Source organism: Dreissena polymorpha, chromosome 5 (genome assembly GCF_020536995.1).
Source record: "Dreissena polymorpha isolate Duluth1 chromosome 5, UMN_Dpol_1.0, whole genome shotgun sequence".
NCBI lineage: Eukaryota > Metazoa > Mollusca > Bivalvia > Myida > Dreissenidae > Dreissena > Dreissena polymorpha.
In genome coordinates this window covers 6,582,795-6,597,787 of record NC_068359.1, presented here as the reverse complement: position 1 = coordinate 6,597,787, position 14,993 = coordinate 6,582,795, and the positions used below count along the sequence as shown (strand labels likewise).

The 14,993-nt window shown below is 34.8% G+C and overlaps 1 protein-coding gene across 1 annotated transcript; it reads left to right on the top strand.

Moving 5' to 3' along the window:
• The first annotated feature begins 9,432 nt into the window (after positions 1–9,432).
• LOC127880715 (uncharacterized) lies at positions 9,433–13,923 on the top strand. Its single transcript, XM_052428074.1, has one exon. The coding sequence runs from the start codon at positions 11,154–11,156 to the stop codon at positions 12,858–12,860; it is 1,707 nt and encodes a 568-aa protein (XP_052284034.1). The 5' UTR covers positions 9,433–11,153; the 3' UTR covers positions 12,861–13,923.
• The last annotated feature ends 1,070 nt before the right edge of the window (positions 13,924–14,993 follow it).

The following is a 14,993-nucleotide window of genomic DNA, read 5'->3' as shown; positions in this document are numbered from 1 at the left end:
GGACAAAATGAATAAAAATATCAGAATGGCAAAATAACGTCACATAGAAGTTTCAAGTATTTAATGCATTGAAATAGATTATATACAAATTTTAAGAAGATTCAATTGTTACCTTTTTAAAATTAAAATTGTTCAGCATATTGTGTGTCTGAAATGATCATGCGGGGCGGAGTATCACGACCGTCCAGCGCATTACTGTGTTGGAAATTCCCAACGGTAACCAGTTACCAAGCATTAATGGGATAAATAATGTATTATAAACTCCCCGTTGGTGGTATTTTGTGATAACCATAACTTGCATAAGTCAGAGGTTAATTCCGCCACGCCAGGTCAATAAATACGAACAATATCTATGATTTAACGGTCGATAGTCGCATAATTTGGTATAAATTATATTAATAATAATGTTTCATAAATACGCACAATATCTATGAGTAAGCGGTCGATTGTGGCATAATTCGGTATAAATAATAATAATAATGTTCAATGTCAAAAATCTCTAAAAGCAACAGACGTAAGGTGTCTTCTGATTGGCTAACACTCAAGGGTTGGTGAAAATTGTACGTCGAAGTACATTTCTCGATCTACTTAGTAGGTCTTGCAGACTTTCGACGTCATGGTACGTCATATAGACACTAAGTACTGGTCCTACTCAGGAAACAGTTTGTTTCATCAAATGTCTCAATTCAACTTGACAGCTTGCTAAAGCAGTTGCATTTAGCATACAGTACACTGATTTAACATAATCAAAATCATGTGATGTGTCAAATCAATCTTGATTGACAAATTTGACAGGATTTTTGTTTAATCCAATAAGTTTTAAACTGTCAAATAACACACACTACGTATTGAAAGCAATACCTGGAGCTTTCGTCTGTATATCACTGACTTCATCAGAAGAATGATTTCTACTGTTGGGAAACGTTAACCCCACTAATTGTCTTCTTATTTATTATCAATATATAATTATGTGTAACAGCATAACAACATACTTGATTCGCAATTAAAATATTTAATAAATACAGGTATCTTGCAGGTTTCTAATTTTCTTTCGCAAACTATTGTTGAATAGTTTAAATTTTGTCGCCACTAAAAAACTAGCCATTTTGTAGCAATTCTAAAATCACAGTCTAAACTGCATACACTTAGCTCTATAGTTACAATATGAATGCAAATATTAGAATGCATCATGTTATATCATCCATTTTTTTTTATTTAAACATTCAAATAACACATAACACAGTACATATATAAAAAGGTATGTGGTATTGTGTGGAGATACAAAACACTTCACATCATTTATTTGCACATAAAATAATAGTTACAAAATAAGTAAAACTAAAACACAATCATCAACCTACATTTCAAGAATATTTACGTATATGAAATTACTAAGTGGTGTTATTGTATTACCTTTTACAAAATTAACATTGCTGGTTTTGTACTAGCCATAAAACATTTATCATGGATTAACAAGTAACAACCAATTTATTAATTACACAATAGAACGGAAATCATATTAATTACATTATGCATTTACTAAACAAGCTATTTGCTACTGTTTAGAATTACACTATCTTACTAAAAATGATCACAGGTACTTAGTGCTTTTACATACTTGTGGTAAGTTTTGTATTACTAGTTTGACAATTATCGGCAGACACTTGTCGATATACAGACAAAATTTGCATGGGAACTTCCTTTTTTTTTCAGCATAATTGCCTTCAAATTGTTAATTTAACAACCCTTTGACATTGTTTGCACATCTGATCTTATTATACAATAGCTGATTTTTGTTTATAGATAGACATATATAGACTTTTCAAAGTTCTATAAAAGTTCACACATGTTCCATCCAAGTAAACAAGCAGAACCAATAAAGATCACCACAGATAATAACTGTGTGTATAGCTTGGAAATTTGATAGATCAGGAATCCCTCCTTTGTTGATTTCTGTAAACCAAAACTGTCAGTTTTGCTGGATAGAATGGCTTGTATGATGCTCAGCTCTTGCCTTCGGCTTCGCAGAACAGCTTCTAAAAACGGAAAACCAACAAATATCTTAAAATTTGATCAATAATGCAGACAATTTATAAATGTCTTGTTTTTTGTTGATTTCGAATCTGGAAGATGTTTTTACGTAAGATTGTAGTACGAAAATCCAACGGTATCGGATTTTGTGGTTTTAGGCCTAAACTAATTATAGTGATATGTAACCTTTCGGGATATCGGTAAAGTGCGAGCAGACGAGGTGTAAATACGTTAAAAATTAAAGCTAAAAGACTAAAAAGTTAGATCGGAATATCTTTAAATTTTGTGAATAAATGTGTTTCTGGTGGATAACAACGACAACTTACCAGAATATTGCTCATAATCACACGTAAAACGTCTTTCTGAGACATTGTGTACACACCGGTCTTACTCGCAATAACGAAGTGACGTCACCATCTATGTATAGAATGCTTTTGAGAGCGAATGAAAATGCGTCACATATTCTGACAAATAAACAGTAGGGTGTCGTTATTGAAATACCGCGAGAATACTGGAAGAATAGAGATGCCAACTATAATGTTTAAAACAAATAATTTTTTAACAAGCGTTTGTGATTTGTCAGGATAATAATAACAATAAGATATCGAAAAGATCAAAGCAAATAAATTCGACACAAATCTAAGATTCGGCAATATATTTAAGACGGGTTATGTTCACTTAAATTGTGTTTGGTAAAGACTGTAACTATATGTAGTGAACCAGTCTTCGGCTTATACTCACTGAAGAAGAGCATTCAGGGGAGATAATTGAGTAATGACTTAATTCTGGAACGGTTGCGAAGAAAGACAAATATTGCGAGAATATTTAGTGCGATTCGCTACACAATTATGATTTCATTGATATAACTTTTCCTGAGGTATGTATTTACATGTGATTTAGCATATGTCAAAGTGTTTTTGATTTGTTCAAGGCCATAAATAGCATCGCGAAAATATATGTCGCGTGGCAAATTTTTTTGAGACGTATCCATATGTGGTATTCTTATGTAATTTTATGTCTAAATTCCCATATGTATGAACGGTCAACGCCCGCTTCGCGGGCTTTTGCCCGTATTATTTAGTCTAAATCTGGAAAAATCAGTTACTCAATCTTTTGTCTTTTGAGAAACCGAATTTGTTTCTCCTCTGTAGAGGGCAGACGTATCTTGTGATAATGTAGCTGTCAAAATAAAACAACACAACACAGAAAGAATAGGCAAAGAACAACAAATGTTGTTGTATACATGCACACATTAAATCATATATAGGGACACTGTTATTGATACGAAAACATGGTTATCGCCAGTAATTAGATAGAGAAAAGGTAATACGTATAGACTTGCATTTCGTGGCTGAAGAAAATTTTTATACATCTTTTTTATCCCCTGAGTCATCAAAATTGCATGCTGCTCCAAGTATTCTGTTATTTTTCACCCGATTATTCAAATCAGGGCTGGTGAACGCAGATTTACATCATATTTGTGAAAACACTCACTACAACATGACAATACTATATCAATATATAGATGTTATGTTTTAGAGAAAAAAAATAGTGATAATTGCTCTCTACTTTTCTGGGTTGAAGATATCATTCCTGATTGTTCAATGTATGCCTTCTTGTGAGAGCTACTGGTAATGTATTTGCACCTGATGCTCCACCACGCTGTGTTGTTGTTTAACTTAATAGTTATTCAGATATCATCCAAATATTCTGGAAAAATCTCATCAACATTAGTGAAATTTATGAAAAATGGCCCCGTTGCAACGTTTTTCCTAGTTAATGGCAATTTAAGAATACATGTAATAACAATCACGTACGCATTTAAGAGCTTGAGTGGTAAGTTCTCTGTCGTGAATATGGTTTATTGGTTTGTTCAATATACATTAGACATTACAGCCCATGAGTACACATGTATGTTGAATATATTTATACAAATAAAATGCATACAAGTGGTCATCAATTAATACTATTACATGGTATGATAGATCATATACAAACTATATTAAGTTTTATACATATATTATTAAAAGATGCATGTATTTCAACATAATGTTAAAATAAAAAGCACTATTGACAGCGAGATGTCAACTTTTCTGACATGAATATTACTCTTAATGATATTATCTGGTAATTGTTTGGTTATCAGATTGCATTAACTGTATAAATTTTGGAATATTAGGTTTTATCCAGTTATATTGCTTTATGTATTTTTTCTTATATCATTGTATAAGGAACATTTAAACAAAAAATGAAATTCATCCTCCAAGACATTGCAATGTTGACATTTTCTTTTCTGGTATGGTATAGATTCGTGAATACGAACATCGAATTACTTTAGTATATAATACATTGTATCGAAACCAGGTTATATACAAAACAAGGTTATGTAACATTTTCTTACTGTCAGCGTCATGCAGTACTCCAAAAATATAAAATAATTTAATCGTGCATAAATCCATCTTATAGTGATATAACATTGTCAAATATAAGTGCAAATATCGTTACGTAATTGATTAATAAACAGTTCATGTGAGTTAGAAATGAATTAACCCGTTACCACTTAGATACGTATTTTTACGTATTGTAGTCCCTTAGAAAGACAAATTTAATTAAAGACCTTTCTTTTTAGATTCAAGTTTTAAAGGCTTCATTTTCAACCATAAGATACTGATGAGCAGCAAACAGCATAACACCTAAACAGACTGAGTTACTCGCAGGCTGTTCTGGTTTTATGCTGTTTGCACATAGCCATTTTTTTCACTTTGCTTCAGAGTGGGAAAGGGTTAAATCGTAAGCGTTGTATGCTTCCGAAATATATAACAGTTTGGCTTATTTCGATCAACTGTCTTAGAAAAAATGTTTAAAACGTTCACAGCACTTAATAGACCAACGAAAACACACAATCTGCCATGTGAACTATATAGGAATTACTATGAGCGTTAGCATATCGTATTTTATATAAAGAGTGGGATCGACCTTTTAAGTTTTTTTTTAATTTAAAAATATGTTTGCTCTAATACCTAAGCTCTTTAATCTCGAAAATTTATACGCTAAATTAAGTCGCTTTAATGAACAGTTAGACTTTTTTCAATTCAATGATTATCAGCAAAAAGTCAAAGAAATGCGGTTCCAATTCATAATACGATTGTTCACGTATGGCCCAAATATTAAGCGGCAAAAGTAAATTAATCTTTTAATATCAGACGATTGTGAAGGTTTAATGGATTATGTGATATATTCAATTTGAGAATTAAAACGATTCCTGTACGAAAAAGGTCGGTCACATGTTGAATTATGTAACTTCCTATATACTGATCACTAAGAACATATTCATCTTCTAAATGTAAATGGGATGGTATGTTGATGGATTCACCACTCAATATATTGTTAGGAAAATGAATGATCAGATAACTCATTTGAATATCATACTTTGGGCGTATTTTCGTCATGAAATTGGCGAAAACGTGCATAAATACGTGTGTCAGCCCAAAGAATTGAATCAATCCAAAATGCATCATATACGAAATAGTAATTAATAGTCAACCTACAGTTCAAACTACACTTATCATTTTCAATTATTAGTTCACGTCTTTACCATTAAATCTCCATCACACGATAATTAAAAATCAGTTCAAACGTAAATGCTTATTTATCATTTGATAAGTAATTACCATTTATTGAACTGTAAATTTTTAATGGCACGCATGATTGCAAATTGAAATTATTTAATGGTCATCTTCACAGTTTAGGGCTAGAAACCTTTATTTGAAAAGAATATTAACACAGAGCCTGTGGAACCTTTTAAATGCGTGTGCATGTTTTGAACAAAGAACGGACCCAAGTCCGACTTAATAAATGGGAGGGTTGAGCGTGGGGCCAGCTAGCCTACCCCGTGAAGATTCCGCTATCTTAAAAAAACGCCGAAAAGCATATTTGCAAGGAGTGGAGAAAGCTCAGAACCAAGACGACTGGAGTATGATCGTCGACGGCATATGTCCCGAATGAGATGATGTATGTTTTGCTTTCGTGCACGCATATCAATGTGATATTTTAATGCATAAACGTTCATGCAATGGGGTTTTCTCACCGTTATTAGTGTTATCTCGATTACCATAAACTATCCTAACCGTCCAATTACATATACATGTATAGTATGTTATTATCATAAATGGGAAAGAAATTGAGCATAAATATTCGACATGCAATTTTAGGGTGAATGGCTATCGCTCAGGCTTTTTTAGCAGTGATTACCAACTAGGGATCACAGTGCTTTAAAATACTCAAAGTGTATCGATTTATTATTGACATTTAATGATGGACACTTTAAAATTTTGTGACTGGAAAAATAAATCAAAATAGGTGCATGTTTAAAAAACGCATCTTCTTTAAAGGGATCTTTTCACGATTTGGTAAATTGACAAAATTGAAAAAGTTGTTTCAGATTCGCAAATTTTCGTTTTAGTCATGATATTTGTGAGGAAACAGTATTACTGAACATTTACCATAGTCCAATATAGCCATTATATGTATCTTTTGACGATTTGAAAACCTAAAAATTATAAAGCCTTGCAACGCGAAACGATTGAATAATTTTGAGATTTCTGTTGTTGTCGTTTAAATTTGCGAGACTACGAAGATTGCTTATATAAGGTATAAAATACTTAAAATGTATATACCTGGCGGAATTGCTGAGAGGGCTAATGCGTTCTTACTTTAGACTAACACCAGGACTCCCGGGGTCTCTGGTTCAAGCTCTGGTACCGGCTACTTTTTTCCTTTTTATTAATTTTATTCTCGATTTTTTACTGGAGCTTTTAAGATCCAATGTTTACATTTATCAATATAAAGCATTTAATGACAAACTTCAAAATATGCCAAAATCTGTGAAAAGGCCACTTTAACTCTGGATCTAGTGAGCCGCCGTTCGAAGCTTGATGGAAGTATACTCGACTTCTTTTTTTTTCGCGAGCTAAATTGTTTAATTACAGATGCAATAACGGACACACTTTAAAAGTGCAATTGGACATTTTAAATTACGAAACTGTTTGAACAATTTCATTTAGCATGATTATTGCTTTGCAAAGATTTAAAGCGCAAGTAATCAGCAACTTAATACAGTTTACTTTAACTTATAATTTTGATTATTATCACATTGTATCTCAGGCAGTGCACACCAGATGCTGAATGATTTGAACACAATATTATTCATATCGGGTGGCATATCAGTTAGGGAAGAGTAAAGCAATTAATTTTAAAAAGTTACAATAAAACGTCAGGAACCAGTTTTTGATTGGTATCACTTTTTTTAAATGGAACTTATATTGATGACCTGTGCGCAAACATTCTAAGGCTTGGGAACTTAAGTCGTGGCTTAAGGATTTTGGTTTAGTAGTGGGTGAATTATTTAACAACTACTATCCGTTAAAAAATACATACAACTAAAAGCATAAAGCATGTAGTAGCGTGCTATTGAATCAGCCTCATATTTACGTACACTAAGCAATACTCAACATGCAAATTTGACTGAAATATCAATTTGTTTAAAGTACACCTCCACAAATAAAAAAGGCTACGCTCTGACATTTATATTTTTGATAACGCACCAAATAAAACGACAACCTTACGGGACTGGACCAATCCATTTTTATTGATTCGCAATTGATCCGATATAAAGCATTATTATGCAGTTTTTGAACCAATTCTGCTATTCTGGAAGCTTTAATAACTGCAGGCTCATCGTCAACAATCTGTCATGACAACTAAGCCCTTCAACCACGGACCAGTATTTTCAGCCCAATGCATGAATTTGTACAAATTTTTAATGTTCACTAATATTTTACTATGTCTTTCATGTGCGCTTCATGTTTTTATTTGCTCTATGTCACCAACCCATCTGCCAATGTTATGCATTGAAACCATTCGAGTGACATTTCATAGTAAATGTGGTGTACGCTAGGCGAAATTTATCTGCAAAAGCTATAACAGAGGCTGATTCAGAGTTTGTACAGGAAATATATTCGTTTACAACATACAACCAACCAGCTTTATGTTGTGATTCTGTATAATTTAAAGGAAAAGAAGTCTATTTCGTCAAAGGAAGACTATAACGTTTGGTGACACTACCCGGATGCGTGGCAAAATTGACACTGCGGGTACAATAACAATAGTTTTTTTTATGTGAGGCATATCCAACGAACATCTTCTAAATTTCATATGACCATAGCGAGACAAGTTAAAAACATTGCTTTGAAATGGTCGAGTAATGAACATTGGACGAATACACATTTTATCTTTACTACAAACTCTGTAAGAAGCGGCGAATCTGAAGTAAATCGAGTTTGTCCCGTATTATTAAGCTACGGACGGCAAGTTAAGGTTAAAATAAAAAAATGTATTCTGAAAACTATACGTCAAGATTATTTAGTATTTCTATTCATTTCATTTTAATATTTCAAATGCTCTTTTATGTAAGTAATATATTGACCATAAATGTATTTGTGTGCGAGATAAAAAATTTAAAGCCACACACCTTGAAATGAAGGTAAATTTAAGTATAAATAAGAAACATATTTTATCTATGCCAATTAGAATATATCTGGTGGAGTGGTGGTTACAAGGTAGAAATCCGTCTTTTTGCGCTTTAAAACTAAAAATAATCGCGTTTGTCGAATTGGACGTATACATATAGAAATCCTACTTTCGGTTTTAAAATTAAAAATAAATAAATTACTTGCTAACTAGGCTATATATTTAATGACAATCTTGAACACTTTCAAATTGTAACCTACGCTTGTCGTACGATCTATCATAGGTAATTACCATGGGCTTAAAGCAAACATCTATGGCACAGTTTATTAGCACCGCACATGCCATTGTACTGATATACCCATTAGGTAATGTAAATGACCAGGTATTACAGTATTGAAACATATCTAAAACTCATATAGTCAAGCACATTAGGCACATATTGAACGATGATCTTCAGGCTAATGAGCGTTGAAATCCTTTCATCTTGCCTTTATACAAATATCAAAACGTCAATCGGGTTTTAATGGTGCTGATTTGATTTTAATGGCATGGGACCTCTTAATGTAACGGCGAAATCGGAACCGTTAACGGACTGGGCTAAAGGTCTAAAATGTGCGCCTTTATTGGCTTCAAACTCTACCATCGAATGCTTTTAAATCTTATATAAACACAGAGTCTATCATTGTGCAAATGTCAATCGATAGCTAGTGACTTCAGAAATTAAATAAATCATTACCACTAGTAAGTGTTAAAGTTTTAAATATTTGTTTTCCTTACGATAATCACCGAGCATTTGAACCGAATTTGGAAAATGTAGACACTAATATTTATCTCTGCACTGTATGTGATAGAAGGGTTTACTCGGTAGAATATGAATTTGCACGATTTAAGATCGAGCTGTATTATAATACAAACGGATTAAATGAGATTTACTATTGCAATTTAATATTTTTTTGCGACTCGTATCGATGAATTTGACGAGGCATTGACAGCTTTAAGCCATAAATAGTTCACCCTTACACTCGCTGGTGAATGTCTTTCGATACATTCGCTATTGAATGGATATTTGCCGTGGTATAAGGTGTCGAAAGGATATACTGTGTAACACTACAATGAATATAAACGTGATTGTATCAGTTGAATAGGTTCTGAAGGTTAGCAAATATGCAATTTTAAATGCACGATGTGGCGAGTATGTTTAATATAGAGGATACATACTTAACTGAAATCGCAGTTTAAATTTTAATGTACTTACATTACACACGTGAAACGTTCTCAAATGTACGCGGCTGATTTTGTGAAAATCATTTGTATAGGAACGAAAAACACATAAAGCGGACACAGGAAAAACAAGAGACCTACACCGGCGAAGGAAGCTGACTGGAGTTAACACGGCGTGGGCGAACAATCAAGATATTTTTATAAGTGCCGCGTTCACAGGAAGGTCAATCGAAATATCGGTTATCAGGTTCGTCATCTGGAATAATTTGTGTACTCATTAGTGGCGGCATTAAAACAAGCGCAACATTGTGACATTTCGAACAGATTGAGATTTGTGTTATAATATAAGTCATTAAGATTACCAGGAGAAGAGATCTCAAATTGACATTAATCGCTTGCTTCATTGGATCTTAAGACACATTTCGTAATATTTGTAAGAAGAAAACGAACAAGCAAAACCACACAAGCTTGAAAGATTTTTTTATCTTGCCTACCTGCTATAAAACGTGACATTTTACGGATTGTTTGTGAAACAAACGCAAATGAAATCTAACACCTGTTTGTTTACATGATTAATATTTATTTTTTGGACCAGCTATTGCCAAAAGCGACTACAATATAGCGTCACGATTTAGAAGTCCATTTTGTATTAAATACGTATTTGCAATACATTTGTCAGACACATTTAAACAAACACAAATTCGCAACTCGATGTCGCATGTCAATATATTATATATTTACATGAACTTCATTCCTTTCCGCCTCTGAACAATTAAACAAAAGCGAGAAACTTGATACCGCGACAGCGTGAAAACAAAACCACTCGTCAAAAATCGAAAGTGTATTGCTTTCAATATAAGATTAAAGGTTCTTATAAAAAATAACTTCTGTCCGCAAAGTTATTGACTCGAAACGACCACTGGTACGATTTAATAAACCAACACGGCATTGGTTACATGGACGTTCGATGATTGAATAGAGGCGAGCGTTTGATTACCACTATAATCTCCCACGTATTTGTAAATCATTTTTTTTAATAATCTGGCTACGAGCTAAAATGCCGTAAATGGATTTATTGTGCTTGGGATATTAAGCGACACTCTAAAAGCGCCAAAGTAATAACCTGTGTGGCGGTTGTATACTGGCTGTTGTTGAACAATTTTAAATCTGAAAATAGTTTTGTATTAACGGATAACGCCTTTGCTAATTCTAAGCCTTCATCTCATTGTTGTTGAAATACATTCAATTGTCAGGTATTGTCAATAAATAAAAGAATTTTCAATAGTTAGTTGCGAGTTAATAGTAATTTCACTGTTTAAGAAATGCAAATGGAACTATAAACGTATATACAGAAGTGAAAAACCAATTGAAATATGAGGTTCGAACAAAATCTGGGAGGGTTTCGTGAACAACTTGATGAGAGTCCACAGCCTTTGACCAGGGAAGGCAGCGCTAGCGTTTACATCGACATGAGCGACGAGTCCTCATCCGTCGAAGAAACAAACGGTTTTGACGACACACACAGCCTGGGAGACACGCCGGAAGGGCGCCTGTCGCGATCCTTACAGTCGTGGATGATTGACCATGAGTGGCACAGTGTAAAACCGCTTGAGAAGCCGCCTAAGGAGCCCGTGTTCAGCGGGCGGTTGGGGAAGGATAGATACACAAATAACCGGAGCCGTGTTCAGCACAATAACAATGGATATAGCCAGAGGACGGACGGACGGGAAAGGGGACAGAATAGAGATGGTCAAAACACCCAGTTGACCAGAATACCTAGTGACGAATCGATCTATACCTGCATTTCTTTATTGACCTGTTCTTTTGTGGAGAATGAATCCGTAGAAACAGAAGCACAGGTACTGTGCGATAAACGACATCGCAAAAAGCGTTTGGCCTCTTCGCATGGTTCTTCGACCACTGTTGAAAGCAGCGGGTTTCACTCGAAATGGGTAGAGTTTGCAAACAGGAGGCGCGGGGCAATGAATCAGTTGATGAGGGCGCAAAATGCGAGGGCGAACGACTATGGTATTGCGTATGCAGTTGGAAATGATGATAACGAATCAGAAGCTTTTCGAAACTTAGATAAGGAAGATCAGTCTGCCTTGTTTAGTGCTGGCATGACAAAAGGCTTGCGGTTTATTGATAAAATAGAAATGAAGAAAAGTGAAAGTCACAACGATTTGGTAGACGCTATTGAAAATTCAGAAAAAGACAGAAGAGTTCCGAAAAGGACTTATTCGGCCAATGCTAAGCGAGGATGGGGTAAATCTTTTGATATTGGTGAACTCAAAAGAGAACGAATGAACAAACTGTTGGCATTGGAGCAGGAGCGACTTCAAAAGGAAAAAGAGAAGAAAAGAAAAGGCAGACGACCTCAAAGAAAATCAGGTCTTCAACTTCTTGACCAGGTTCATTCTCAATCGCCGTCGGCAAGCATCAAGGGTTCGTTTACAAGCGAGAAATCTAAATCGCACCACAGCTCGCGACAGTATACTGAATCAGAACGGGAGAGTCAGGCTGGCGGGGATGTGGAAGAAAAAGTAGAAACTATTTGGAAAGGGGATCGCGAGATTCTCGAAATTGATCTTAAACGGGAATTAACGCACAGGGTGAAGGAAAAAATCGCGTCAACTAGAACAGCGCTGAAACGCGTCACAGGCGTTGGTGAGACAAACGAGAGGAAAGAGATTATCGGCAGACTTGATGACTTTCCCTACCACACGGAAGACGACTTCAGCCATATACCTCGAATTGTTCAGAAGATGCGCATATCTCCGCATCTGAGTGGCGTGATACATAATGATATTCAGGTGCGGATGGGTCGCCCCCGTTATCACGAGGTTCGGGAACAGGACCTTGAACAATGGAACAAGGGGCAGTTCTTGAACCGGGCTCATACCAACCTGAAAGTGTTCAACTGGTTGCACAGTCTCAGGAATGTGGACTTCACAGGGTTTCGCGCACCGGAAATCGTTGAAATCAGCGACGAGTTGGTTGAAGAGCCAGAACATATTGAGGCTGCCGATGACCCGGATGTAAAGCCGATGTTTCAACAATACAGCGTGAGGATATTGTGATGAAAGCTTAGATATGTATATTTTTTCTTTGAGTTTACATAAATTGTTCAGCTACTTATTTGGTTTCATTGACATAACATAATGTATATGATTATTTAGTTATTCAGTTATATATTTCGATGTTATGTTTTCAATTGCTTAAGTTATCTAAGTTATTGCATAACTCTTTCAACAATACAGCGTTTATTTTCGCAATGATAACTCAGATATCGACTTATATATTTCAAGTTAATATATTATATTCATCGAGTTTTCGTATATAATACTTAAAATACACAGCGCCATAATATAATCATTACTCAGAAGGACATTTTGTTAAGTGGTTTTATTAGATTGTATTAACTGCAGTATATCGCTTACCTGAATATAAATCACGTTTGTCCAATAAGTGCCACTTTCCGCTGATTAAGGTATCGACTTGATAGGAGGTTTGAAAACTCGCTGACCCGTACTGCTATCGATTTTTCTATTGGTATTGTACTCTTGATAGTTTAGCACTCAGTTATATGCTGATGTTGATTTTTGATATGTTTACTTTATACGTTTATCTGATGTTTATTTTCAATGAAATATTGAGTTAGTGATTTAATCAATGTTATTATATGAGTCGCGTTCTGTGAAAACTGGGCATAATGCATGCACAGGCTAATCAGGAACGACACTTTCCGCTAATAGTGGATTTTTGCTAAGAGGAGACTTCATTTTAACGAAAAATGTCATACAGGCGTAAAGTGTCGTCCCTGATTAGCCTGTGCGGATTGCACAGGCTAATCTGGAACGGCACTTTACGCACATGAATTATGCCCAGTTTTCTCCGAACACGGCTCATATATTGTTTAAATATGTGTACGACACGTTTTGTTAATGTGTATATTTTCTATGATTACTCATTGTAACCGTTCACATGTAAAACGTTTACTTTCAATATTTTATCTGATATACCGGTATTTATATATTTTTTACACCATGCACTCGTTCAATATGTATTGTGTTCTTGCCGTTTAGAATAGCATTAAACATAATTAATTTTCATGAGTAGTATGTGCCTTCGTATATGTATGTGTTGGGTTCCTTGACTTTACAAGTTATATCAAAGCTTGAAGAATATTTCACAATAAACGAAGTTTACGCACAATATGCATTAATGCACAGTTACATTTTAATTCCTGTTAACCCTTTGCATGCTGGGAAATTTGTCGTCTGCTCAAATGTCGTCTGCTGAATTTCTAAAATTAGCATTTTCTTTGCTTTTTTTTCAAAGAATACTTTCAGAATAGCAAACAGTTTGGATCCTGATAAGACGCCACGTTCTGTGGCGTCTCATCTGGATACAAACTGTTTGCAAAGGCCTTCAAAATTCGGTTCCAGCACTGAAAGAGTTAAATTGCCAATTACACGATTTTTGCAAACTTTGCCATAATATCACATCGGAAATTGTCATGCCCTATATTATATCATATTATCAATATTACCGCGCTTTACCACTACAGTAGTAATTATTGCCCTATATTATATCATATTATCAATATTACCGCGCTATGCCACTACAGTAGTGATTATTTTGATTAGCAGCACTACAGATATATAATACAGCGATCAAATCCAAATTGCGTAAATAAAAACAAAATGTCTCTTGAAAAGACAAACGGCCTTGAAATACATGTAAATATCATGATATCGGTATTGCCCTAAAGTAATACACGATGGAATTGTTGTCAATAACGCAGATTGTTCGGTCGCCATAAAGGGACTCGTTCACACATTTCGAATTTGAAAGCGTCATTAAATAAATAAATCAAAGCGCTGAAGGCACTGAAGTTGTTCGCTGTTGTCGTCCTCGATTAGCGTGTGCGCATTGCACAGGCTAATCAGTGTGCACAGGCTAATCTTATTTGACGTGCATTAATCCCCGTTTTCTCTGAAAGCAGCCAATATGTACAGATTTCAATGATAAACACTAGACTGGCCAATGTCGTCTTACAAGCAGGTAAATGATGAACACTAGACTGGCCAATGTCGTCTTACAAGCTGGTATATGCACTCACTGCTAGAGCAGAATCATTTGTCGTCTGCTGCAGACAGGCAGCGGTAATCGTCCCTAGCAGAGTGAGTTGCGGTTCTTACCGTAGCTAA

Excerpts from the sequence above, each read along its gene's own strand:
- LOC127880715 (XM_052428074.1), top strand. The coding sequence starts at position 11,154 with ATGAGGTTCGAACAAAATCTGGGAGGGTTTCGTGAACAACTTGATGAG.